General features: G+C 46.5%; 1 protein-coding gene across 31 annotated transcripts in view; it reads right to left on the bottom strand.

Annotated features, from left to right (window-relative positions):
- The window catches only part of SEC31A (SEC31 homolog A, COPII coat complex component), a 62,843-nt gene that overhangs the window by 22,591 nt on the left and 12,892 nt on the right, over positions 1-27,360 (bottom strand). For 22 of the 31 annotated variants that reach the window (XR_014530076.1, XM_083520480.1, XM_083520486.1 and 19 more), the window contains 18 exons: positions 26,276-26,399; positions 24,962-25,160; positions 24,758-24,853; positions 23,509-23,649; positions 21,879-22,021; positions 21,130-21,229; positions 20,750-20,911; positions 19,677-19,829; positions 17,760-17,993; positions 16,597-16,671; positions 15,974-16,024; positions 13,295-13,372; positions 10,231-10,297; positions 9,919-10,097; positions 4,191-4,317; positions 3,390-3,535; positions 3,043-3,216; positions 1,103-1,279 (listed from right to left, as the gene is read on the bottom strand). Coding sequence is in view for 30 of the 31 variants with exons in the window: in XM_083520480.1 (XP_083376606.1) it covers positions 1,103-1,279; positions 3,043-3,216; positions 3,390-3,535; positions 4,191-4,317; positions 9,919-10,097; positions 10,231-10,297; positions 13,295-13,372; positions 15,974-16,024; positions 16,597-16,671; positions 17,760-17,993; positions 19,677-19,829; positions 20,750-20,911; positions 21,130-21,229; positions 21,879-22,021; positions 23,509-23,649; positions 24,758-24,853; positions 24,962-25,160; positions 26,276-26,399 (2,426 nt within the window). In the remaining variant the exon portion in view is untranslated. The remainder of the gene's footprint in view (positions 1-1,102; positions 1,280-3,042; positions 3,217-3,389; positions 3,536-4,190; positions 4,318-9,918; positions 10,098-10,230; positions 10,298-13,294; positions 13,373-15,973; positions 16,025-16,596; positions 16,672-17,759; positions 17,994-19,676; positions 19,830-20,749; positions 20,912-21,129; positions 21,230-21,878; positions 22,022-23,508; positions 23,650-24,757; positions 24,854-24,961; positions 25,161-26,275; positions 26,400-27,360) is intronic. The other 9 variants (XM_083520490.1, XM_083520478.1, XM_083520492.1 and 6 more) reach the window with 1 other exon arrangement.

Genomic DNA, 27,360 nt, shown 5'->3' on the forward strand with positions numbered 1-27,360 from the left:
GCCTGTCCAGAACTTGTCTTCACAGACATAGTGAGCCATTCCCATTTACAATATACCATTCCACTTTCCTTTGGCCCACATCAGCAAGGCTGAGAGGAGGGTCTTGTCGTCTGGGCAGCCCAGGACCTCTTTACCCAATGCCCAGGCAGTGTGTCCGGGGAAGTCACTCTGGTGCTGCTATTACAGCGGTTCCAACTTCACCCCCCGGGGGCACACTCCATTCTGAGACAGATGTGTGCCAACAACATGTGTGCTTAAAAGAGAAAAATGTGCACATCCCAAAGACAACTGCCAGGGGGGGACACATCCTCTGGTGCTGGTCTCTCCTGGTGCGTTAGAGGCAAGAGAACAACGATGCGCAAGTTTCATGCTCTCTATCCGTAAGAACAGCCTTGCAAATAGGCTGCTTCTAAGCTATAAAATCGTTCAGGAGCCACCTCTCCACAAACATTTATACTTGTCATTTGTTGCGTCAAATAAAACATTTTCTTTTCTTTTAGCTTATAAACACTTCTAGGCTTGGTCACCTGGAGAAGATGCTTGCTCACTACAGACCACCCAGACAACACTGTATTTACAAGCCTGCCCTAACTTGTGTTTTAAGTCTGCTATCATAGCTGTCTGGCAAATATATCAAAAGGCTGAGGAGCCATAAGCCTTGGAGCAAAATATCCAGCTTATTTCAAGCTGAAAGGGTAGTGGCAAAACATGCCCCAAATTCATTATCTGCACAGGGAATTAAAGCAACACAAAGGGTGGTGGAGGGCGAGGAGAAAACAAAGCAGGCGGAAATATCCCAAGCAGGATTTAAGGCTCCAACACTCGGCATTTAAAAGAGCATTTCACATCAGCAAAAGCTTGCGTGGCATCAAAACGAACACTCAGGCAGGCTGGCTCGCAAGATTCCCATGATCGCTTTTCAGAAAAGCACGTGTACAAACTGCAAAAAGCACACGCAGAAGCTGCTGCTGGAAAGACTTGCAAGAGGCACTGCATACAGACACTGCAGGCGCTGAATGCTCAGAACATTAGGCAGAACGATGCTGCAGCAAAGCTGGGTGTCCACAGATGCTGAAGTGTGGTTGCTGAAGGTGTCCGTTACCTGGTGATAGTATTGCTGGGCTGGGACTTGTGGCATCTGCGCCTGGCCAGCCGCAGGTCCAACTCTCCCCCTGGGTGCTGCAGGCTGTCTTTCGTAAGGTACCTTTGGTGCTTCTGGGGCCCGGGAAAGCTCTCCTTGAGCTCTACAAATCCTTTCCCGCAACAAGATGATGTTTGGCTGCAAAGAGGAAAGAAACCACAAGGAATTGCACACATACACCCCACAAGCAAGCGGGATCCAATCAAGAGAACTGGTGCATTCGTTATTCGACACAGAAGGTGGCAGGAGAATAGAGTCGTGAGAAGGCACGAGGACTCGAGTTACTGCAGCAGCGGAATAATTTTTCGCTTATGCTGAAGCAGGGACCCAAGGAGACACACAAATATATCTAATCTTTGCAAGATGAGGGGTGTTCCGCATCTTGCAGGCAGACAGGAGATGTTGGGGAGCTTCAACACAGCTCTTCTTCATAGCTCCTGCTCCAAAGCCAGAAGAACTGAACCAACAAGGAATTTCCACTCAGTCATTCCTGTCCTGGCCTAACTGGGCCCTACAATGTTCAACCACTCATTTATCCATTCTCCATCACCATCATTATATTTTTTATGCCCCTGGGTGGGTCACGGCTATTTAAAAATACAAGATTGAAAACAGATGGCAATCAAGAGAATAGGGCAGGTCCCAATGTATATACAAATCTCTCTTGGGCATCAAATGCCATCATCCCTGACCACTGGTCCTGTTAGCTAGGGATGATGGGAGTTGTAGTCCCAAAACATCTGGAGGGCCGAGTTTGGGGGTGACTGGGTTAGAGTGTTGGACTGAGACATACGGGACCAGAGTTCAAATCCCCACTCAGCCATGACGCTCACTGGGTGACCTCAGGCCAGACGCGCACTGACCCACCTGGCAGGGTTGTTGTGTAGGTAAAACAGGAAGGCGAACCATATATGCCTCCTTAAGCTCATTGGAGGAAAGGTGGGATATAGATGAAAAAAATTAAGAAGCAGACGGAAACTACAACACTTTGGAGATCCCAAGCTGCAAGGTGGTTAGACTGGTCTCAGCTAGGGCCAGGGCCTTTTCAGTACTGGCCCCGACTTGGTGGAACGCTCTGTCACAAGAGACTAGGGCCCGGCGGGACCTGACATCTTTCCGCAGGGCCTGCAAGACAGAGCTGTTCCGCCTGGCCTTTGGTTAGGACTCAGTCTGACCCTTATGTTTCCCTCCCCTTACGGTTTTGATCCATGGACTACTTTTAAAATGAGGCTGCATTTTAAATTGCATTTTAACCTGTATTTTAAATTGGGTCCCCCCCCCCTATTATATTTATTGTAATTTTGCTGGTGTTAGCCGCCCTGAGCCCGGCTCTGGCAGGGGAATAAATAAAAAAAATTATTATTATTATTATTACATAATGAAGGTGCCAAATGAACCTCTGCGAGGAGGGAATTCCACAGCTTGGGGGCTGCCACAGAGAGCACCTTCTCCCAGAAGACCCTCAAACTTCTGAGGGCAGTGGAACTACCAAGAATCCGCCCCCCTCCAGAAAGTAAACTTTCAGGTATTTGGGGTGCAAGCAGTTTAGGGCTTTAACCTAATGTGAGCATCTTGAATCGGACCTGGAAACAAACTGGAAATCAACATGGCTGTTTAAAAACAGGGTTACCTAGATGGTAAGTGAAAGCCCAGCTGAATTTTGGACCAGCTGAAGTTCTTCAGTTGCCTTCAAGGTCTGGGGCTGATGCGTTACTGCACTCCACAGTATCTGGAGGGCGCTAGGTTAGCAAAGGCCAATCTAGTGTTAAGGCAAGGGAGGGAAACAAAAGCCAAGCCCATAGAATCATAGAGTTGGAAGAGACCACAAGGGCCATTGAGTCCAACCCCCTGCCAAGCAGGAAACACCATCAGAGCACTCCTGACATATGGTTGTCATTTACCTGGTTGGTGTTCTCGGGAAGGAAAGCTAAAGCTGCAGCGGTGCTGCCCTGCGAAGCCAGGAGGTTGGCATACTGGCTCATCTTGTCGGCCAAGAGAGCCCCGACTGTGCTGGCGTCGGCCACTTGTGTCTGCTGCACCGCCTTGCGCAGGATAACCACTTTCTCAATGAGGTCCTACGGGGAGAAAGAAAATAGTTAAGCGGGAAGCAGGCCAGTTTGGATTAAAGAGTTTCTATCTGCATGTGGGTCCCTTTTTTTTACCAGTAGAATTTCATATAAAGTTTAAAGGTGTCGTGTTATCTCACTGGGGACCAGACCCAAAAGGGAACTAGTTAACGAAGAGCTACCTGAAGGGAAAGCGGGGTGCTTCCATCTTGAGCTTTAGTCCAGCAGGCAACCAGCTTTTCTACATTTCCAGCACAAATGTAACATAGGCAAGCCTGAGTCTGCAGATGGCTGTCACCTTCGCTTTCAAGTCTAGAGCCCAACAAATCTAGGAATTAGAAGGAAAAGAGTGCATATTTGAATCCATGCAATTAAAACCTGCGCTGTTAAAAATGTACGAATGTCTAGTTCAGATGTCGCATTCCAAACGACCAGAATGTGCCAAGGGCACATTCCCTCTTCCTTTTGCTGGTTATCTCTAGTCACCATTTGCTACGACATTCAAGTCTGGCAAAGTTATGGTTGGTGCTAATCTTAGCTGCCCATTCTAGACATCATGAAAAACCTATGATTATAGGAACCAGGAAATGGAGGCTACTAAAGCCATGCTGTCATTTGATCCATTCCAGCTGGTGGTTATAATAACTTTTTCTGTAAGAATTAGTGCTTGAGTTTGCTTCCCTGCCTCATCCCTCCAAATCCCCTTTTCCTTTTGTGCTGTGCCTTTTAAGAATGTAAGCCTGCAAGTTTGCTCAGTCTTTTCATTGATATTTTAGGAGCTGCTATGGAAACCTTTTTCAGATGAAAGGTAAGGTAAAAATGCTTTAAATAATAATAATAATAATCCTGTGTGCTTAATTGCTTACTAAATGAGATGTGTTCATATTTTATTTCAGTGAAGGAAAATGCAAGCTATAAAAAAGATACGTTGCATTTTAATTAAAGAGTAACCCAACACCTTCATCTGTGTCTAGTTTCCTCACCACAGAGAGCAGCAAATTCATCTGGCCTTGCGTAAGTCAACACGGCAGCTAAAGCTTCCCTCCAGTTTTGCAGGTCGCAAGACTGGACAATCTCCTTCCAGTTCTTGGTCACAACTGCAGTGATGAGCTGAGAAGAAAAGGCAGAGAACAAATAAGTGTATTAAGACTGCCCTGTTCTAATGTTGTGCATTTACCGATTGAGCATCCTAGCCAAGAGAGTAAAGCGGTTCTGCAAAAGCTTGCTTTAAAAACAGGATCTAAAGACATGCACACTGTTCACTGGTTACTACTACGCTACAGTAATCTTGTGTCATGGTTTTGTACAAGCAAAATCTGTAGTTAGCTAATCTACACATGCAGCAGGATGTGGTGGTAAAATAGAAAATATTACTTTATACTGCAGGTTGCAGGGGTGGGAATCACATTTCTGGAATGTCTCTCCTATTTTTTAAAAAGCCTTGCAAGTAGAAAACTAGCACATAAGGGAGAAAGGTCTTAGTCCAGCCACTTCAGTTGTGCTAGTTTCCCCCTGCCTACAGGAAATTGTTTTTGGTTTGATTCACATATAGGAACATTAAAATGTGATTATCCCAACTTGGGGTGTAAGATCATACACTCCAAATTCCTCCCTACCCAATAACTACATCCTCCCTAACCACTTCTTTCTCTACAGCATTTTGAAGGTTTCCTCTTTCTGAGGCCTAGTTCTCACAAACGACGGATGAGAAACCCGGAATGTACCACCACAGAATGAAGGTGGAGGCTTGTTTGACTGAATGTTTCTTCCACATAGAAAAATAGATTATCAGGTAAGGGAAGTCATAGACTAGTCAGATGACTCATCCACAACCCTCTGCCTGATAATCACATCTAACCAGCATTCAAAACTCCCATTGTTCTAGGTGCGTTTTGTGACAAGGAATTTCATTAGCTTGAGCAGTTTCTGAGCTCTGGGTGCAGTACTGCGCTGAAGATTTCAGATTAAAACTGCAGAGCAGAAGGAAAGGAGGCCCTTTTTCTGCCTCCCCACTTCTAGCTACTCTCTGAAGACTGGAGAAGAGACCCTCTGAATAATATTAGCAGGGAAAGAAAGGCTTTGCTCTTTTTTGCAGTCTTCAGATGAGGACTGGACCATGTGAAAAACGAATGCAAGATTTTAGCTGAAGTTCATTCATTTTCAGCTTTATATTCTTGCTGTTAAAAAAGCGTGCTTAGATAGTCCGTTGTTGTGCCCATAAACAAGGTTTAAGGTGCCATTCAGCTCCTAGCCTTCCTGTCTCAGTTTGTAACAGTGCATCCAGCGCTTGAGAAACAGATAAATAAAAATGTTCTCCCCCATTTCCTGCCTGCGGTTCACAGATCTTAATCTCCCTACAGCTCTTCTCCCTTACTACATCCTCAATTACAATTTAACAATATGATCTCTTTCTTCTGCTCTCAGCAGCTTCGGACACGGTGAAGGTGCAATGAGCGCAGGACATTGGTGCCTGCGCACTGCACTACCTCCTCCTGTGTTACTTCACCGCATCCACAAACATTTAAGCCCCCGGGATTTTATAGCGCAGACCATGGGTCAGCAAACTAAGGCCCGGGATCTGGATCTGGCCTAATTGCCTTCTGGATCTGGCCCGCAGACGGTTCAAGAATCGCCACATGGAGATTCTGATCGTTAAGGCTGCACCATTCCCCCCCACACACCATGGCAACACCTCCTCCCTCCCTCCTCCCCACCCTGCCTAGAGGAGGAAGGGGGCTGGGCTTTGTTGAGCTGCGGTTGGCTGAGTGCCATTTTAAGCAGCCCCTCTCCAGAGCCAGCCCTTTCGCGCCACTCATTGTCCCTCCGCTGTCTGCTGCCACCAGCCCCTACCGCTCGCAAGGCACAGGTAAGCAGCCACTGGGGCTCATCTGGTGCTGTGCAGAAGGGGGGGGAGAGTCGTTGGGGGAATTCCCCCCCAAATATAGTCCGGCCCCCCACAAGGTCTGAGGGACAGTGGACCGGCCCCCTGCAGAAAGTTTGCTGACCCCTGGCGTAGACATCAGACACACGCTAAGCAAGACCCCAACAACAGAGGCATTTGACAGGTTGGAAGATGGCACATCTAACATTGTAGGGGGAGGACCAAGAGGAAGAACTAGATCTATGAAATAACAAGAGTATGAGAAGAAGTAGGGAGAACACCAGAAGTGCAGTATACCTTTGTGGCTTACAGGTAACTTTGCACCTGTTAATCTCTGCCTAGTCGGCACCATCAAATGTTTTATTCATCAACCTATCTGGTTCCAGAAACCAAGGGGTGTACAAAGACTGCCACAATTAACTGCACCATTTGTCTTATCACTAGAAGTTTCAGGATCCTGGTAATCTAATTCAGGAACTTGAATGCCTAAAGCTGTGCCTAAATTGCTTATCATCGTCTCCCGGAGGACTGATTTATTTTTGAGTTACAGCCAAAGGAACCTGGCTATAACTCCCTTGTTTGTGGGGACAAACAAGGGAAACTTCAATCATGAGGAGGCATGAACAGCTGTCAAGTGGGACAGATTGATAGGACACTTGAGAAAGTAAACAAGGCAACTGAAAAAAGAAGCTGGTTTAGGAGGGGAGCTTGGCTCCATCTGAAAAAAAGAAAAGAAAGTGTTTGGGGAAATCTCACTTTGCACAGTCGCAAGAAAGACTGACCCCAGGGTCCATTTCTAAAACACACAGCCCACCTCTGGGTCTGGCAGATCCACAAGCCTCTGCTACTGCAGAAGTGGATAGAGATTTAAGCCCTGGGCCACTAAAAACAGAGCAAAACAGTTTCTGCCAAGAGCTCTTGGTTACTGCTGTTGCCCTCTCAAAAATGTCCACAGCATAGGACAAACAACAGAAGCGTGGGCACCCCCCCCCCATTCTTGCCAGAACATCAGCATGGGCAGTGTATGTTTTATTCTGTTTTAATAAAAAGTACAGCGAGAATGGGATGCGGGTGGTGCTGTGGGTTAAACCACAGAGCCTAGGAGTTGCCGATCAGAAGGTCGGCAGTTCGAATCCCTGCGATGCGGTGAGCTCCCGTTGCTCGGTCCCAGTTCCTGCCAACCTAGAAGTTCGAAAGCACAAAGTGCAAGTAGATAAACAGGTACCGCTCCGGCAGGAAGGTAAACGGTGTTTCCGTGCGCTGCTCTGGTTTCGCCAGATACAGCTTAGTCATGCTGGCCACATGACCCGGAAAAACTGTCTGCGGACAAACGCCGGCTCCCTCGGCCAGTAAAGCGAGATGAGCGCTGCAACCCCAGAGTCGTCTGTGACTGGACCTAATGGTCAGGGGTCCCTTTACCTTTTCCATGTTGGCCCAATTCTCGCTGTAAAGGTAAAGTCTGAAATCATCTTTCTGTGTGCACCAGGGGATTTTCTTGGCTGACTGCACCATTAGCTTGCTGGTCACTAATGTTCGCAGAATACTTTAACCCAGCAGCAGTCAATCTTATCAGCAAGGGTGCCACAAGTCAAGTGTTAAGTGCTTATACAGCCTTTTCATCACAGAAGATGTAGGAAAACTAAATGGAATGTTTTCCATTGCTTTTTAAGGCCCTGCCTCATTTGCTGCTCCAGTTGCCTGACAGCCTCAAGGAAAATGAAGGGCGAGGTGAAGAAGGGAATGAGCTCTGCTGGCAACGGAGAATGTCAAGTACAAACCAGCAGAAGCCTATGGCAGAAATTGGGCCATTAGAAAAGAACAACTCCTGCTGAACTCAGGAAAGTAACCCGTGAACATATGAACACAAATCCCCAGATATCTCTGCTCTGGCTGATGGCCAGAAAACTGTAGGAGGACACTGGGGATCAAAGCAAGAGAGAAAAATGGTTCTCACAAAATGCAAAACAGATGGCATATAGAAACACAAAGACTGCCAAAGTTGAGGCTGGAACCAAGTGAAAAGCATCACAACAGTCAAATCTAAGGGGCAAGTAGGAGATGGGAGGGGGGTTGTTGGTTGAGAGTGGCTTACCAAGGAGTAACACCACCTTGGAAGAAAAGGGGGGGGGCGGTGTTCTCTTTTTCATCCAGCGATCAAGTCAATATAATTTAGTCTTATCCTGTTCTAGCTCAATATAAGAGAACGCAAGAAAAATGTCATGACAGGACCAGGACTTCAGCCTGATTAATTATACGCTTCTTAGTCAATTGCATGAAATCTAAGCCGGACTTCAGAAACGAGAAGTGCACTTTGTTTGTAGATGGTGTACTATGATGACTGCTATAAAACAGGTGTGCAAGAGGCATTCCTCCTGTGTGCAAGAGAAAGGCGAAACGCCATTTGCCGTTTGTATAAGCCCTTGTGTTTCTTTGGCTTCTTAAAGAACTGCTGCCTGCTTAATCGAGGACACTTCTTAAAGGACTATCAGAAGTTTTCCCATTGATTAATGCAATCAATTAAATGCTGCAGCTCTAGACCAGTGTTTCCCAACCACTGTTCCGCGGCACACTAGTGTGCCGCGAGATGTTGCCTGGTGTGCCGCGGGAAAAATTAAAAAATTCGAAAGATTTTTAAGTCAAATTTTCGATTGGGGCGCCGTCACTAGATGACCCCTGGGGTTCCCTCCCTCCCTCCCGCTCTGCGCCTCCCTCCTCCTCCTCCAGGGAGGCCCTTCCTGGCTCTCGGCCAAGGCTTGGCGGCTGCCACTCACTCACTCGCTCGCCCACCCATCCCTCCATCCCTGCACCCGGCCTCTCCCCCTCCGTCCCCGGCGCAGGGGCTGCCGGGATCCGTAGTCCCCTCGCCCTTGGGCTCCGCGCCCGCGCGGAGTGCGCGAACTACGTTTACCAGCGTGGCCTGGCGGGCCGGGCGTTTTGTTTGAAGCGCTCTTCTCCCGGCCATGGAATGAGCGCAGTGGCGGCGGCTGGGCGGGCAGGGGCTCTTCCGCGCAGACCCCGCGCAGCCTGCCTGCGCCCCCGCAGAGATCGGGCGGCAGGATGGAGCCCGGGGATCCCCGCGGAGGCGGAGCGGTGGAGGTGGAGGCTGCCCCCCAGGTAGGGCTGCGTCGGGGGTTTTTTATTTTTGCAATGCTGCATCCGCGCCGGTTCTGCCTTCGGAGAAGATGAGCCAGCCCTCAAGGAGGTGATTATGTAATTTGCTAGCAATTCATGTCCCTCCCGGCATGACGCTGCGCGCTGACGTCACGGGGCTGTAATGGTGGTGTGCCTCGAGATTTTTTTCATGAAACAAGTGTGCCTTTGCCCAAAAAAGGTTGGGAAACACTGCTCTAGACAGAATTGGGCAATTCTACATGTTAGCTGTATCTGAGAATTTTCATTTATGATGTAGAACCTCCATTATCTAATATTGGGCTGGTACCCATGCAAGGCTGATCCATCAACCATTGTTAAAGAAACTGGAAGCAGGAGGAAGGATTTTATGCCCTACCGTGAGTTCCCTGTCTCCTAACTTAATTACAATTAAAGGTTATACTGAAATCAATATTAATTGTGTTTAAGGGGAATGGCCACAGAGGGGACCTGCCAGCCAACAGTCCACTTGCGATCAGCCCTGTTATATAAGCGACGGCTTCAAATTCACTACTGATTCTTCCCCACAAACTGCTCTCACGTTACTATGCATCTATTATACCTGTTTACTTGATGCATGGATTATCTGATCCTTCCAGAAGCCTGCCTGGTCTTCTGAATAAAGGATGAGGTTGTGAGCCCATATTTTACCCACGTTTCCAGTTTAAAAGCCTGCGTACCCTGGTAATTTTGCCTCGTGTCTTTGCAAAGTACTTCTCCTGGGTTCTGGACAGCAGTTCCTGGCCACCGGCTATAGCTAGTATAATGGCATCAGCCATGCGATTGTCGTGGAGGCAGAGGTCAACGGCGCTTTCAAAGTTCCCCGTCAGCAAAGCCTGAGTGATCAAGCCGTCTATATCTGCAACAAGGAAAAGAAAGAAACTCACTTATCATGATCACAGCAGCCTAACAAAGAACTGAGAAAGGTTCATGTTTAGCCAAGTTAAAAAACCCCGGATCTTCTGTACAAAATGTGGGCATTTTTTCCTTACCTCCAGTGACGGAAATGTTAAATGTTTCATCTGCAGATGGCGGAGTGGCAGTCTCATCTTTTTTACTCTAATAGGCAGAAACGAACGTGATTTTAGAGTGGATTTGATACTGTATTTACATTAATCCATAACTGAGAAAACAAAGATATACTGATATGCTTTTGTACCGTCATTTTCCTAAAAGGCTGCTAACTTATTAAAGAAGAGCATTATTATGGCTGCACATATATCACAAAGTGTTGTGTCAACAAAATTTCTTTTATCCTGCCGCAATCTGATGGGGGGGGGGGGAATCCCAACCTGGTGACAAAACTGTGCGTATTTAGGACTGCAACCCTATGCACCCTTTATTGGGAGTAAGATCCGCTGAACTCAATGGGTCTTACTTTCGAGTCAACAGGCACAGGATTGGGCGCTACGTCATTCAGATGAAATGCCCAAATAACAAACCACTGTGGTTGAGAGATCTATCGAACTGTCCATTTCTAATGCAATTGGCAAAATGCCCAGTGACTTCAAAAGGCAGGCCTCTTGAAGGACAGTATGTACAACTGAGTAATACAATTTGTATATTCCAGCTTTATAACGTGCATCAGAACACTCCAAAGCCCAGAGGGCAAAATGGAAAGGAAGTCTGCATTTGCCTTGCGGGAGGGGTAGCATCCTTGTAGACGGGATGATGCTAATCTGAGTAAAATCTTTCAGCGTATTTAATGTAGCCTATACATTCCTGGTTATGCTAATGGCAGACAAAGTGAAACCCAAACCTATTGCTCTTCTGCTCTGTTCACCATTAGCAGTGAAAGCCCATGTAGTATGCATGGGGCTCGTATATCCAAAGCCACTGGCCTCCTTCCCAAGACTGAGCAGCTTTGGAAATTTATGCTTCTTTCCCAGGCACCTCCATCCTCCCCACAAGCAATGGGGAGTTAGGAAGTGGGCGTCCTAAAAAAAAGGTTTCCAGGCATTGCTGCCCCCTGGTGCATGTCAGCTCTGAAGGCCTATCAAAAGAAAGTTAAGAAGCTGTACTGTGCAACAGGGGGAAGAACCAGTGCCTAGCCTTCACAGGAAAAACATATACCGTATTTTTCGCACCATTGGACGCACCGGACAATAGGACGCACTTTGTTTTAGAGGGGGGAGAACAAGGGGGAAAAAATCTCCCCCTCTCTGCCCAGCGCCCCTTCAGTGAAGCGGCAGGAGGCGCTGCACAGAGAGGGGGAGAACTTTCCCCCTCTTGTTTTCCTGCTCTAAAACAAGGTGTCGTTTAAGGTGCGTTCAGGCGGCTACCTTGGAAGCCTGGAGAGCGAGAGGGGTCGGTGTGCACTGATCCCTCTCGCTCTCCAGGCTTCAGGTTCCTTTCGACCTGCTCTTTGGGGCTGGGGGGGGGGAAGCCCACCACCAGCCCCAAAGAGCAGGTCAGGGAGCAGCGGAAAGGCGCAGCGGAGAGGCTCCTGCCATAGCCACGCATCACCTCTCCAGCCAGGAGAGGGTCGCGGGGGTTGCTTTAGCCCCGCGCGCGCTCTCCCGGCTGGAGAGGTGACATGGGGCTGTAGAGGCTCCTGCCATAGCCGCGCTTCACCTCCCCAGCCGGGAGAGCGCGCGCGGGGCTAAAGCAGCCTCCCGCGACCCTCTCCCAGCTGGAGAGGTGACGCGCAGCTACGGCAGGAGCCTCTATAGTCGCGCGTCAGCTCCCCAGCCAGGAGAGGGTCGCGGGGTGCTTCTTTAGCCCCGCGTGCGCTCTCCCGGCTGGAGAGGTGACGTGGGGCTGTAGAGGCTCCTGCCATAGCTGCGCTTCACCTCTCCAGCCAGGAGAGGGTCGCGGGGCTACGGCGTCTTCGCTCCATAGGACGCACACACATTTCCCCTTCATTTTTGAAGGGGAAAAAGTGCGTCCTATAGAGTGAAAAATACGGTAACCTGGGTTAATGGTTGCATTTACTCAAGCTGCAAACTTTGACTCTTTCTTTTCCCTCGTTGGTGCAAGAGAATCTGGGTAATTTTTAGTGCAGAAAATGCACAGCCTTGCACTCACATCCTTCTACAGGGATGGTGGACCTTTGTCAGCCTATGGTAGTAATAATAATTAATAATAATAATAATAATAATAATAGTTTATTATTTATACCCCGCCCATCTGCTGGGTTTCCCCAGCCACTCTGGGCGGCTTCCAACAGAACACTAAAATACAATAACCTATTAAACATTAAAAGCTTCCCTAAACAGGGCTGCCTTCAGATGTCTTCTAAAAGTTTGGTAGTTATTTTTCTCTTTGACATCTGGTGGGAGGGTGTTCCACAGGGCAGGTGCCACTACCGAGAAGGCCCTCTGCCTGGTTCCCTGTAACCTGGCTTCTCGCAGCGAGGGAACTGCCAGAAAGCCCTCAGCACGGGACCTCAGTGTCCGGGCAGAACGATGGGGGTGGAGACGCTCCTTCAGGTATACTGGACTGAGGCCATTTAGGGCTTTAAAAGTCAGCACCAACACTTTGAATTGTGCTCAGAAACGTATTGGGAGCCCATGTAGGTCTTTCAAGACCAGTGTTACGTGGTCTCGGCAGCCGCTCCCAGTCACCAGTCTAGCTGCCGCATTCTGGATTAGTTGTAGTTTCCAGGTCACCTTCAAAGGTAGCCCCACAACCCTTCTTGGGGGGCAGAGGCAAGAGTGTGCAGAGCAAGTGCTGGGCACGACCAGAGGCAAAAGTGGGCAGGGCAATTCATGTAAATTTTACACATGTATACTGGTTTCTACACAGAGACATCTCTCGTCCACTTCTATCCTCCATTCTAATGCAAGCAGGAGGTGTTATCAGAGTTCAGGGACAAATTCCAGTATGGGGGAAAACACTCAAGGAGGGTATGATTGGAGAAGGGGTATAGCCTAGAGGGAATTCCAACAAGGTCTAGAGGGTCACATTCAGCCCTATGGGGCCTGAGACTCCCCACCCCTGCCCCACTCAGTCTCCTGTCTATGAGTGTACGGGATATGAATATTTCAGAGCAAACAGAATAGTTGGGAGTCAGCAACCAAGCACCCAATGTTTAGTACAGAAGAGAATGAATACCTCTCCCAAGAGCTGATCCTGAGCAGCCACACCTTCTTCGCCATCACTCTGCACTGGCTGGTCAGATTCCTCTAAATTCTTTCCCACAGAAGAGGAAAGGATGTTTTCAAAGGTTTTAGGCAGAGAGAAAGACACCAAAGCAGTTAGAGCCAGCACCAAACAGTTCCCATTGTTAGTATAAACCTGTGCACCCAATTAAAGACAAAAAGGCGGCTTCTTTCTCGGCTTTCCTTTCCAAATCATCTCACGCCCTGTTAATAAACGTTTGTCAAAATATCCAACCGTATTGTATTTATTTCTGCAATTATACGCCACCTTTTCTCTAAGGACCTTTAAAACAGGGGGAAAGGTTCTTCCCTTCTCCATTTTATTTTCACAACAGCCCTGTGTGGTGGGCTGGGCTGCAAGCAGTGACTGTCCCAAGGTCACACAGTAAGCTTTGTGGCTGAATCCTGCTCTCCCGGACCCTGTTCCAGCACTCTAACCACTAGACTACACTGACTCTCAGATAGGAGGATATTTTCAACCCACACACAGACAAGGAATGGGTAGAAGGCAAGCTCACAGAAGCGACAGTCAGGGATAAAAAAAATAATACTCAAGATAAGGAGGGTAGCTTAGTGGCAGAATGCATGTTATTTCCTTACGGGAAACCCTGTGCTATGAACCAGAAAGTTCAGCAGAAACTGCACGACCATTAGTAGCTGGCAAGATACTATCCCTTGTTATCTGGAGAGAGAAATAATTTGCAGGCTTGCTTGGGATGCCTGCCATCACAGACAAACATCAACTTTGCTGACACTTTCACTCAGTGTCGAAAGTGTCAATGTTATGAAAACTGTGATCAGAACAAAACTATGTGGGTCTGCCTAAGATCCTAGATGGAGGAGGAGGAGTTTGGATTTGATATCCCGCCTTTCACTCCCTTTAAGGAGTCTCAAAGTGGCTAACATTCTCCTTTCCCTTCCTCCCCCACAACAAACACTCTGTGAGGTGAGTGGGGCTGAGAGACTTCAGAGAAGTGTGACTGGCCCAAGGTCACCCAGCAGCTGCATGTGGAGGAGCGGAGACGCGAACCCGGTTCCCCAGATTACGAGACTACTGCTCTTAACCACTACACCACACTGGCTCTCAAGTTCTTGATACAGGCTGGCTCTTAGTTCTTGATACAGGCTGGAATTGTGTTTCCTTAACCCAACATTATTCTGCCTGACTGTTAAGATCGTCAGCAGAGGCCCTGCTCCACATCCCTTACCGTCTAAAGTTCGGTGGGAGCGTACGCAATGCAGGGCCTTCTCAGTGGTGGCCCCTTGGCAGGTCCAAAACTTCCCTGCTCCCCCCTCTTGGTGTTGATGGCTTGTAAAGACCATCTCATTTCCATGGGCTTTTTGCAACTGCTTTTCTTCGCCTGCATTGGTTTGTGAGAGCTTCCTCCTATTATGGTTTTACAAGCCTTTATTGCTCACTTTCACTTATTTATCTTGCGGCATTTTAGCTACATTTGGTTTTCAAAATAACTTTCTAATGAGCTGCCCCAGGTGCCTTTAGGCACAAAAGAGACACAGAGAGATGAATAAATAACGTACGGCTGCAGAAATGAGGTGCTACAGATGCTTTAAAGGGGAGGCGAATTAGAACATTGAACGGGAAGGGGAGAGTGGACTAGAGAGGGGAAAGAGAGAAGGAGGAAAGTGATGCAGGAAAACAGAGGACTGGGATTAAGATTGAGGAGCAAATGGACTCGAGGCATAAGGAAAAGAAACACCAGGAAGTCATTAGTAAGCAAAGCTCTTAGCGAATGAACACACAGCTCCCTATTCAGGCTATGTTTGTGTCATGTGGAGGTGCTGCAGCAACAAAACACTTAGAGAAAGATTTTCAAGGGTTTGAGGCTGTTTATAAATGCTGGGAAAGCTGGTTATATTAGGCACTATGTATAGGCCCTTGGCTTGCCCAAATCTAAAGTGATTTCCTTGATTATATTCTGATCCACTGTCTGCTTCCAACCCTGCTGGAAAAGTAGTTCCTGAATTTACAAAGCTTCGCTATTCCCCCCGCCTTCCCTCAGTATACAAAGCTGCAGCAGCACTGCAGTTCCTGTTCCTCTCAAGCCAGGATTTCGGAGAGATCTATGGCCTTCATTCTTCAAAGGTTTCCAGGACCTTTTAAACATTATAGATTCAGAACTCAGGGGGGGAAAGCACTGGCTCTGTGGAGACAATGTGCAATAACTCTTTCCAGAGAAAGTAGGGAAGGTTAGTGAGATGTATTATTACACTGTCAAGACGCCCAACAACAACATAAAATGCTGCCGCAGAGGCCACATCAGAATTGTAAAGAACATTAATGGGGAGAAGGAGGAAGGGAGGCAAACCATAAAGACTTGGGTCAAGGTGGATTTATCTCCTGTGAACTGGGTTAATTGGAGTAATGAAAAAAGCAAATAACTCCTGCACAGTCTTTTTAAAAAAGGCTGAAGATTTATTCTGCAATTAATATGACCCTTTACTACCCGAAGTGCCACTTGTAAAATGCAGGTTAACATGACGGCAAGCTTGGCTTATTCATGTCTTTTTGAGCAAATACTAGGCTGCCAAGGAAAGGATGTTGCAGGAAAAGTGAGCTAAGTTCCAAACTCCATCCCATTTGCATAATAAAACCTTGCATTTGTTTCCTTACCTCTTCTGGTTCTCTACCATGAAGACTCTCTTTATGGAAAGCTAAAGAAATCTGAAGGGAAGGAAAAAGAATTATGGATTATCTTGGAGGGGAACCCCTGAAACCTTCAATGCTCCTAACTGACAACTCTCTTTTTCTGCAACACTTTCCTCTGCTTATTGAAGGACCTATTCTATCACATGTCAATCTAGTATTTTTAAAAGCTGTTTCAAAGACTGGCACACATATTTTTAAAGGCTATTTCTATTTAGTGTGTCAATCTGGCCTTTACTTGTCAAGAGAAAGCAAATGATATGAATGAGCAGGGTAATAAGGTACATTCGAGACTCAACCACCTCTGTATAATGAAAACCTTTTAGTTCATTTCTATTTAATTTTTTAAAAAACAATACCCTACATTAAAAACCCCAAGGCTGTTTACAACACATAACAACACAATAAACCAATTCCATTAAAAGCCAATGAGGTGCCAGCCATCCAGTTCTATACACAGAATTATTGATGACTGACCATGCCTACAGCTTCATAAAAAAACATTGTGCCTGGGGTGGTGTACAATTATTATTATTATTATTATTATTATTATTATTATTATTATTATTAGCATTAGCATTAGCATTTACCTTTTTTCGTAGGTCATCTTTCCTGAAGCCCAGGAGTTCCAAGCATTTGCCACGTGAATCCTCTTCAAAATGCACCTTTTTAAAAAAATGTTAGGAAAAAGGAAGCGTTGTAGAAAACAGAGGTTTCATTTTTATTCCCTTTCCCCCAATGTCTTCCATCCTGCACCTCCCACTCTGTACAATTAACAGTCGCAAAGCAAACCTGGTGAATTTGCAGCAAGATGCTAACGAAACCCTGACGCCCCTTGTATCTCTGCAAGGAGGAAGGACTGCAATGGAGCATTAAGCAGAGAGGTACAAAGAATTGTGCGTTTTGACGGCAGTCCAAGCTAAAAGGCAGGGAGAGCCAACATTGTGCCTTCCAGATGTGGGTGGACTACAACTCCCATCATCTCTCACCATTGACGGTGTTGCCAAGCAAAAACATGGCAGAAGAACAGCTCTGCCGGATCAGGCCAAAGGCCAACATCTGGTCTAGCATCCTATTCTCACATTGGCCAGCCAGAAGCCCAGAAGCAGGACCTGTGTGCAACAGCACTCCCTCTACTTGAGATTCTTTTTTTATATATAATATTTTTTATTAATTTTAACATATAAATTATAATACATACCACAAAACTTCACCACTTATACAATCTTTTTTTTGGACTTCCATCAGCACCTCTGATGCTCCACCGTTTTAACCACTTCTTATGCATTTCTTAAATTCATATTGCCTTTAATTATCTTAACTAACCACCCTCCCTTTTATCCATTTTTGCAATAGTTCCAATAATTCACCTCACAAAACTTCTTGCAAACCTACAAACGTAGTCTGATCATCACAATTACTTTTCAAATAACCTGTAAATTTACACCAGTCTTCTGCAAATTTCTGGTCCCGCAGTTTTCTAATCCTTCCTGTTAGTTTATCTAGTTCTGCATAGTCCATTAATTTCATCCTCCATTCTTCTTTCGCCGAGATCTACTTGAGATTCAGAAGCATAGCACCTGTGACAGTAGAGGTGGAATATAGCCATTTTGGCTTGTAGCCACTGATAGCCTTATCGTGCACAAATTTGTCTAGTCCTCTTCTAAAGGCATCCAAGTTTGTGGTCATTACTAGCAAATTGGTTTTTAAGGTGACCGGGGGCTACTAATGCACAGTCAAAATCTAAGATTACCTTTAAGAAAGACCACACGTTCCTCTCAAAGTCATTCTTGGCAGCATCAATTTTCTTCTGGCAATAGTTGACAAACGCTTCTGCCTGCACAGCCTCCTGCAGCTGATCGGAGCGGCTCAGGAATTCCTTTTCGGTGACAACTTGGCTGACGTAGACGTGGTAGTGATGCTGAGGGTGCTCTGCTCCTTGCTGCTGGGGCTTGCTATTCTCAAAGGTAACTAGCTTTCCGCCAAACTGGAATTCAAGGGCAGAGCAGATACGGTTTAGGGAAGAGTTTCAAATCCATTACCATCAAGATCCATGCTTAGTTTTAATATGCACGCTCAAAAGAAAAGAACGTTCTGAAGATCTGAGGTTTGCTTTAAAGCAGACGTTTGAGAGGGGTGGGCGAGTTGCAAACTAACGTTGCAGTGTAGATTTGTGAAGATGCTGTGCCAGGGATGGGGAGCCACTTTTGGCTCAAGGGAAAGAATCCAGGGGCCACATGCCCTGTGGTAGACTGAGCCTAAGGTAATAATAATAATATATTATTTATCTTGTCTTCCCCAGCCACTCTGGGCGGCTTCCAAAAAAATATTAAAATACCGTAATACATCAAACATTAAAAGCTTCCCTAAACAGGGCTGCCTTCAGATGTCTTCTAAAAGTCTGGTACAGTGGTGCCTCGCAAGACGAAAAGAATCTGTTCTATGATTCTCTTCGTCTAGCGGTTTTTTCGTCTTGCGAAGCAAGCCCATTGACGGATTAGCGCTATTAGCAGCTTATCTGCTGATCGGATCAGCTGATAAGCGGCTTAGCGGCTTAGAAAAAGGGGGGGGGAGGAAAACAGAACCAGCAGGAACTCGCAAGACATTGTCGTCTTGCGAAGCAAGCCCATAGGAAATTTGTTTTGCGAAGCAACTCCAAAATGGAAAACTCTTTCGTCTAGCGAGTTTTCCGTCTTGCGGGGCACCACTGTAGTTGTTATTCTCTTTGACATCTGGTGGGAGGGTGTTCCACAGGGCGGGCGCCACTACCGAGAAGGCCCTCTGCCTGGTTCCCTGTAACTTGGCTTCTCGCAGTGAGGGAACCGCCAGAAGGTCCTCGTAGGCAGAGCAACAGGTACAAGTTTTACCTGGTTTCTACATGTACCTCTCCTTGTCCTCAATCCAGACAAGAGGCATGACCAAAATTCAAGGACACATTCTAGCTAGGCAAAAAGGAGGATGGAAAGCAGGATTGGTGAAAGGTGTATCCTGGGAAGAATTTGGAGGAGCAGGCAGAGAAGCCTGGAGGGTCACATTTGGGCCCTGGACCTAAGATTCCCCACCCCTTATTTATTGCTAAAATGGGCAGAGTTTGCATGGGGAAAAGGGCACACACCTATAAGGAGCTCCTAGTCTCTTAACTAGGGGAGGGAAAGCAGAGCCATTGGAGCCATGTCACAATTTTGAGTACATAGCTTAAAAACACACACACACGAACTCTCCACCATGAGAAAGTATAGGGATTAAGTGACATATTTTGGGGCTTAGTTAATCGATATATTTACCCCATTCTCGTAAAAGATGTAGAACTAATAATAAAAGAAGTAACAACACCTCGCCAGTGGTGAGCTTTTTCTGAACCTTTTTCTGAACCAAGAGACAGATGAAAGCAGACGCTCTTCCTATAATTGTTTGTCCCTAGCAAATCTATCACACTCTGTCAGCTGAAGATCTAATTTCACGGCAGTATTTTGAACGGGGCTTAACACCACAGACACATTATACCGAGTGCCGGTTGTGTGATTACTTCATCACAAGGGGAACGTGATATACCGCATATCCTCGATTTTAAACTTCACAAAGGAGCAGAACAACACATTCATAGAACAGGCAACGCAGCAGAAGGGTTAAACAGCCCACGCCATTAGAGTGCAATTAGGAGTCCACTTACTGAAAAAGATGCACCGACAGGTCGGCGAATCCACTTGGGTGGCTTCTTCAAGGGCAGGATTCTGCTCTGTGGAGTGGTCTGCTGTGGGAGCTGCAATGGAGGAAGTGTCTGCCCTGTTCCAAATGGATCGAGATTACCAAAGGAGGATGAGAGCTTTCAAAAAGGAGAGAGAGAAAGAGAAAGACAGATGGGTCTAAAACTCATGCGCATTATCACCACTCCTGTTTACCCAACCAGTTATCAATTCTTGGGTTTGCTTTTTGGAGTTTAATTTGTTTGTATATTCAGGGGGTGGATTAGGATCCCATCTGAGCTGCAAACATTTCCTGTCAATATCTCATCTGTCCATACAAAAAAGAACATGATCGTTCTCTTTGGCAAGCAGGAAGCACAGCTTCATAGCAACATACAACACCCCACCTATAATGGGAATTGGGGTTGCTTGTGCGTAAACTGCAAACTGCTCCAAGCTAGTCGTATAGCTAAAACTTTCCCTGGTTTGACAGCCCTTGAAACGCGACTGTCTTAGTCACTGGCAGAATCCGTCAGTGGGCGTGACCTAAATTTCTTCCAACATAAAAGTTGCTTGACTCCAAGTCTCCTCCTAGATTCTCTGCGTGGAAGCCTTCTGCGCAGCATGGGCGTGCCAAGCGGAGGTCCTGTGCTCTCTCCGCTGATTTCACTGGAAGAGTCTCGGAGCCTCCCCTCCGCCGTACTCTCAGCTTCCCCTTTCTCCCTGGTGTCCCCTGGATTCCCTTCCCCCGAGGAAGCTCTCTCTCTCTCTCCTTGCTAGTTCCCTCCCCTGCATCACTGGAGCGTCTTACCTCTCCTCTTCCCTCTGATGGCAGTTCCCTGACACCACCATTTTATAATAAAAACGTTCTAAAAAGTTAGCTCCAAGGTGCCACCAAACGATTTTCTCTCTCTCTTTAACCCTACAAATAGGACTCCTCTCAGGATAACAGTCACGGCTTGTGTACAGACATCCCAACAGTATTTTAAGAAGTATTTCATCATGCATTGCAAACATCTGTCTTCCGTCAATTTGATACACAGTGTTTTGTTTTAAATACCTTGTCTGCTTGCTTCTGTCTCAGGCTGTCAGTGCTTCCCCCCATGATCGAGTAAACGCTGATCCTCCCATCAAAAGAAGCAGCAGAGAGAAGAGCAGGGTTCCTGGGACACCACTGGACGTCAAAGCACCACTGGGTGCTGGTCGGAAGCTCATACAACACCTGTATCCAAAACCAAACATATTACAATAAAAATGGCAGAGACCTAAACGGCTTAAGAAGGACCACCCAGCCACATCCAGAAAGCTAGTTTGGAGACAAAAGCTAATCCTGCCTCGTTCTGCTGCTCCGAGTGCAAAGTTTGTGCACTCTTTTTGCAATAGCCAAACAAGAAATGTCTCTCCATTTCAAAAGCTTGCAAGCAAGTGTTCAATCAGTACCTCTCCTGTGTTTGGATTGGAGCAAAGAATTTTAGCATCCTTTCCACAGCTCAGCAACAGTTCGGGATCCGCCATACTCCAAGCTATTGTCAAAATGCCCCTGTGAAAGAAGTTGCAACCAATGAAGCCTTTGTAAAAGTTGAAAACAAACTCTGAAATACCTGCAGTATTTTTTATTTTTATTTTTAGAAAATATTTAAATACATTTATTGTACATCGGAATCTATAAACATGCAATACAATACATATATCAAACAATACAAAACATACATACCTACAAAACATACATGACCTATATACATACCCAACATGAACACACCTACCATGAATTGACCTCCAACCATTCTCATCGTGCTAGTTTACATTTATTTAATCTGCACTCATTTCATTTTGGATGTTCGATTCTTCCAAATATTTTCCAAGCTAAGTTCATTATATTCTCTTTATTTCTAGATTTATTCACTGTCTGTCAGGAGATCTACCTTCTCCACATAAGATTTTAAGAGATTCTTTAAAGATAGTCCATTCCTTATTACCTTTTTGTAAGGTGTTTCCTCTTACTCTCCCTGTTGATTTAGCAATGCGTAAGTATTCAATCGTTTTTGCTAAGCAGTCTGTTTTTGTGGGGACATAGCAAAATCCACATAGCAAACTGCTGCTAGCAGTGAAGGAGGATGTCATTAGCATTTTCAACGTCTGTCAACCACGCAGCCAGTCAGATCTGCGAGAGACCCAAAATATGCACATACCTTGCATGGCTTTCTAGAACACGAAGCGGAGAAGATGCAAATCGGAGGTCCCACATCTGGATTACAGGCAGCCTGTCGTCTTCCGAAGCCAGAACCATTTGTGTAGCGACATCAGGATGCCAGGCCAGCCCTGAGCAGTGCATCTGAAATTGTACAACCAGTGCTCTCAGTAGCAAGATCAAGCAGGCTTAAAAGAAACCAGACCGCTGCCTTCTATCCAAGACCTCCTTTGCACAGCTCTCTGCCAGTGCTGCTTACCTCTGCCTCTGCACTGGGCTGGGCACATGTAAAAGCTTTTGCCCATGTGGTTGGTCGCTCCCAAACCAGATGCAGACATACCATACAAGCACGCTCATGTCCCTGTATTAGCACAGGATGCATTGCAACATTTTGCAGTGGGTCCCACTTCCCTTTACCCTAATTTTGCAAGTACAGCCAATGGCCCGTCTAGTCCAGCATCCTGTTCTCACTGGAGCCAAGCAGATCCCTTTGGGAGACCTGCAAGCAGGGCCTGCGACTCATCCATACTGTATTTATGAATGGGCCAGCTCTCAACCTGAACAGGCCAAAGATGGAGAGAACAGGCATGCACCCCCCCTCTCCATGCATGTAAGAAAACACAGACAATTCACACTCCCTGCCACATGTGTATAGGCCCAATTTACAGGATTTTTCCCTGTACAAGAGGTGGGGGAGCAGAAAGATTGTGCAATGCTCACAACAAGTAGAGCGCTTCATTAACTTTTATCATTTTCAGTCTTTTTGGGCTGACCTTCAGGGTTACTCCTCCCAAGGGGAAAATACAACGATAAAACCATTTCCATGTTGTCACTCTATGTCAGGTGAGAGGAATCTTTTTTGCAGCTCATTATTTTCTGAGCAACCTGGGAAGGGGGAAGGACATGCCAGTGGTGGGAGGTTCCAGAGGCAGAAGTGGGTGGGGGCAAGGAATCTGAAATTTAACAGGGCACTAAGCTAGTTTTGATATACTCAGGGACGCGGGTGGCGCTGTGAGTTAAACCACAGAGCCTAGGACTTGCCGATCAGAAGGTCAGCGGTTTCTCAGTCCCTGCTCCTGCCAGCCTAGCAGTTCGAAAGCACATCAAAGTGCAAGTAGATAAATAGGTACCACTCCAGCGGGAAGGTAAACAGCGTTTCCGTGCACTGCTCTGGTTTGCCAGAAGCAGCTTAGACGTGCTGGCCACATGACCTGGAAGCTGTACGCCGGCTCCCTTGGCCAATAAAGCGAGATGAGCGTCGCAACCCCAGAGTCGGTCACGACTGGACCTAATGGTCAGGGGTCCCTTTGTCTTTACCTTAAGCTAGTTTTGATACACTCTATCCTCCATCCAGACAAGCAAGAGGCACTGTAGGAGTTCCAGGACAAATTTAATCAAGGCAGAAACACTCAGAAGAAGCAGAGCCTGGGGCAGGGCCTGGAGAAACCCCCAAAGGCCAGGTAGAGAGGCTTGGGGGCCACATGTAGCCTCTGGGCCCAAGGCTCCCTACACTTCCTCTACGAACATGGGGAAGGAAGACAGATGCCCACACCTCAGAAGGAAATTTTCAACCAGCCTTAACAAATACTCGACTAGCGTGAGTGCCTACAACAAACTGGCTGAATGGTTACCCGGTTACTGTGGTCGCTGACTTTGATGATAGGTTCATTCTTCCTGAGATCCCACACTGTAGCACGGCCACTAGGGCTTGCAGAAGCCAAGATATGCTGGACTTGCCTGTTCCAAGCAATGCAGCTTATGTCTTCAGGAGGCTGTTGGAAACAGAACCCATCATCAGTTTCTCATTCTACGGCACTAAAATATGCAACGTCTGGCAGACCTTTCTTATTATTAAGCTCTTCAAAAACTTGGCAGACCTCCATTGAAAATGACAATAAAAACTGTTTCCCAACCTTGGGTCTCCAGGTGTTTTTGGACTACAACTCCCATCATCCCTAGCTAGCAAGACCAGTGGTCAGGGATGATGGTAGTTGTAGTCCCAAAAACACCTGGAGACCCAAGGCTGGGAAACACTAGTTTAACCTATTATCCTTAGTTCTCACTTTAAATGAGTTGTACCTGAGGCTCAACTCAAGTTTACACACACATAAATCAGTAATAATTTTAGCCTGTCATTTACTCAATAAAGCAGTCAGCTACCCTAAGTTTCATGGTTAATCCGTTCATCTCTACAATCTCCAAGCACTTTTCAGAAGGATATATCATCACACAATTACAGGTTTCTCAAAAAGCTTTACAGGATTCTAAGATGTTCCCTTCCACCAAAAGTATCTTAAGTAGGGGAGGAGAACCTGTAAATCTCCAAATGTAACTGGACACCCAACCTCCATCACCGGATCATTTGCCCCACTAGCAGGGGCTGATGGGAGTTTGAGTTTGACGATGCCTGGGGGACCACAGACTCCCCATCCCCAATCATAAACAGACTGTAAGATGACAATTGCCTCATTCTCTCACCAGCCAATCAAATGGATTTAAGACCTGGGGAAAATACCCGTATTTTTCGCTCTATAACACGCACCATACCATAACACGCACGTAGTTTTTAGAGGAGAAAAACAAGAAAAAAAATATTCTAAACGAAATAGTGGATATATGATTTTTGTTGTTCATGCTGTGGCCACAGACATGTGATCTGACAGTGAGTTTGGAGTAGCCCAATGCAAAAATCCTGAGGATCCATGCTTTGTAACCACGGAGGAGGGAAGGAAGGGGAACCATGGATCCTCTGCTCACGACTGCAGCAGATCCCCCCACCCGCAGGCATTCGTTCCATAACACGCACAGACATTTCCCCTTACTTTCTAGGAGGAAAAAAGTGAGTGTTATGGTGCAAAAAATACCGTATGTGTCTTGTACCTGAGTCTTGGCTCCTGGAGTCATAGGCGTTGCAAAATTGTTCAAGTCCCATATGTAGATCTCAGACTCATTTGCACCAGAGGCAACTAGGTTTGTCTATAAAACAGAGAACACACAATCAGGCCCATGCAATAAGGACTGAATATCATCTCAAGTGCTGCTATATTAGGCACCATGATTAACGTGCAGAAAGAAAGATCTAACCTGGAAGAGGTTGACATCCAGAGCTCTAACAGGCCCCGTGTGCTTGTCTTTCTGTGCAATCACAACTTCCTCTTCACCTGCCAATATTTTAGCTGGGTCATACAAAATGATGTTTCCATTTTCGCCACCGGCAATGAGTACCCCCGAAAGATCCCCATCAGATGCCATTCTGTGAGGACCCCATATCAGTTTGTGATACCTGCAAAACGATGTAAGATCGTGAGAAGAGGTCTGCTGGATCAGGCCAAAGACCCCTCTAGCCCAGGACTTTGTATTCAGTGCAAAGTAATTCAATACAACGGTCTTAAGTAACCAAGCCAGACACCTCCAACGACAATGCAAGCAGCCGGGAGAAGCACCGTGTTTTTGCTGTTTGACATTAAATCGGCCATGAAAGATTCATGGAGTCTGTTCAAAATCGACAGGAGGAGGAGCATAGTCTTTTGCATCTATGGACACCACCCAAGCCACTTTGTCCTGAGAAGCAGCCATTCTTAGCTCAGCACAAGTGCTGCTCAAGCAGTAAACAGGTAGAATAATTCCCATTAGCTGAATGTACACTCAGGACAATTGTAGTTCTAGCAGAAGGAAATGCAATAGCAGCAAGGAAGGAATTCAAGGCCACCTTTACAAATAAAGGCCACCATTCAGAGCTTTTCTGCAGGGCCAGGAGCCTTGGCACATCATAGGAACATAGGATATACAGCCCAGGAATAAGGAAATTGGCCCTCCAGGTCTTGCAGGACTACAACCAAAGGGGGTTTGAATCCAGAAATTGATATGATCCCTATTGTGACCTCTGTGCTTAGGAGGCCAGGGAGCCAACCAGAGCAGTACAGTCTACCTACCCCTGATGCAACTGTTCTGTGCCTAAGCATGTTGCTTTTGCCAACATCTTCTTTCTCCCTCTCACCTCCAGGGACCAGCAAGTACAGGAGACACAGCAAGGACAGTAAGGCCCAGCTCTGTGTAGGGCTTTCTCTCTCTCTGCTGCAGCATGGAGGATCAGTCATTGCTGAGTTATGCCCAAATGCACAGTGGCATGACAATCAAGCTGTGTGCTTTCTAGTGGGCAAAGGACCTGGAGGCTGGATGTAAGCCACTAACAAACTTGGACAGGCGAGATTGATGGGAACTGCAGTCCAAAACATTTAGAGGGCACCAGGTTAGCGAGAGCTGGTTTATCATGGCATAAACTATCAGGAGAAAAAAACCTCCAGATCTTGAAAGCTGTGCCCCTTTGATTGCTAATACTCACATCCTGAGCTTTTCATTTACATAAGCAGATAGACAGTTTTTAAAGTCTGCACATACCTATGAGTGGATGAGAAAGTAGCACAGGACTTCATATCCAGCGACGGGTCAGTCAGGTCAAGTTCAAATATTTCCAGGGAAGCACTGGTACTGAAGCTTGCATCTAACTGCTGAGCGGATGTACCTGCAGAGACATGTGAAATGCGTTACTACTGATGTACTGTAAACATAACACTTGGGAAGCCCAAAACAACCTCACACACTTAAGGGAAGAGATAAAACCGAATACTGTTTTTAAAAAACTATTTTTAAAACACGAAAACACATCCTCTTCAGATTTTGAATCTTTTTTGCTGTTTGTGACATTACAAAACCGCCATTTTTATATATCAGTTGTGGAATTTCTCTTGCCCTTAATAACGTTGGGAATTGCCAAGGAAAAGAAAGGATTTTAGTGCACCACTGTATAGTGTGGTGCTGAAGCCCTGCACAAGCCCACTGACTCTGTTAAGTCTGAAATCCTGTGCACACTTAACTGGGTTTGCGCCACATAGAGCACAGTTCAATGAACTAAACAGGTTTACATACCTAGGAGTCTGATTCAATAGCTATGAAAGATAAGTGGATTTGAAATGTACAGAGGCAATGTACCTCTAAATACCAGCTGCTAGGGCTAAACTAGAGACTAAGGCTGGTGCCTTCATGACGAGCTTATGAAGACAAAGAGATACCAGCTGCTGTTGAGAAGATGAACACAGATGGATGCTGGTCTCGTCCAGCAAAGCAAATCTCAAATTCACATTTAGCCCAAGTTCAAGTTAAGTGTTGTTAAGTTATTTGGAGACCTTTGGTCTCCAATTAACAAGTCTAATAAGTAACAGCGGGACGCGGGTGGTGCTGTGGGTAAAACCTCAGTGCCTAGGACTTGCCGATCGTATGGTCGGCGGTTCGAATCCCCGCGGCGGGATGAGCTCCCGTCGTTCGGTCCCAGCTCCTGCCCATCTAGCAGTTCGAAAGCATGTCAAAGTGCAAGTAGATAAATAGGTACCGCTTTATAGCGGGAAGGTAAACGGCGTTTCCGTGTGTTGCGCTGGTGCTGGCTCGCCAGCTGCAGCTTCGTCACGCTGGCCACGTGACCCAGAAGT

This window comes from Podarcis liolepis, assembly GCF_965112155.1.
Source record: "Podarcis liolepis genome assembly, chromosome: 9".
Lineage (NCBI taxonomy): Eukaryota > Metazoa > Chordata > Lepidosauria > Squamata > Lacertidae > Podarcis > Podarcis liolepis.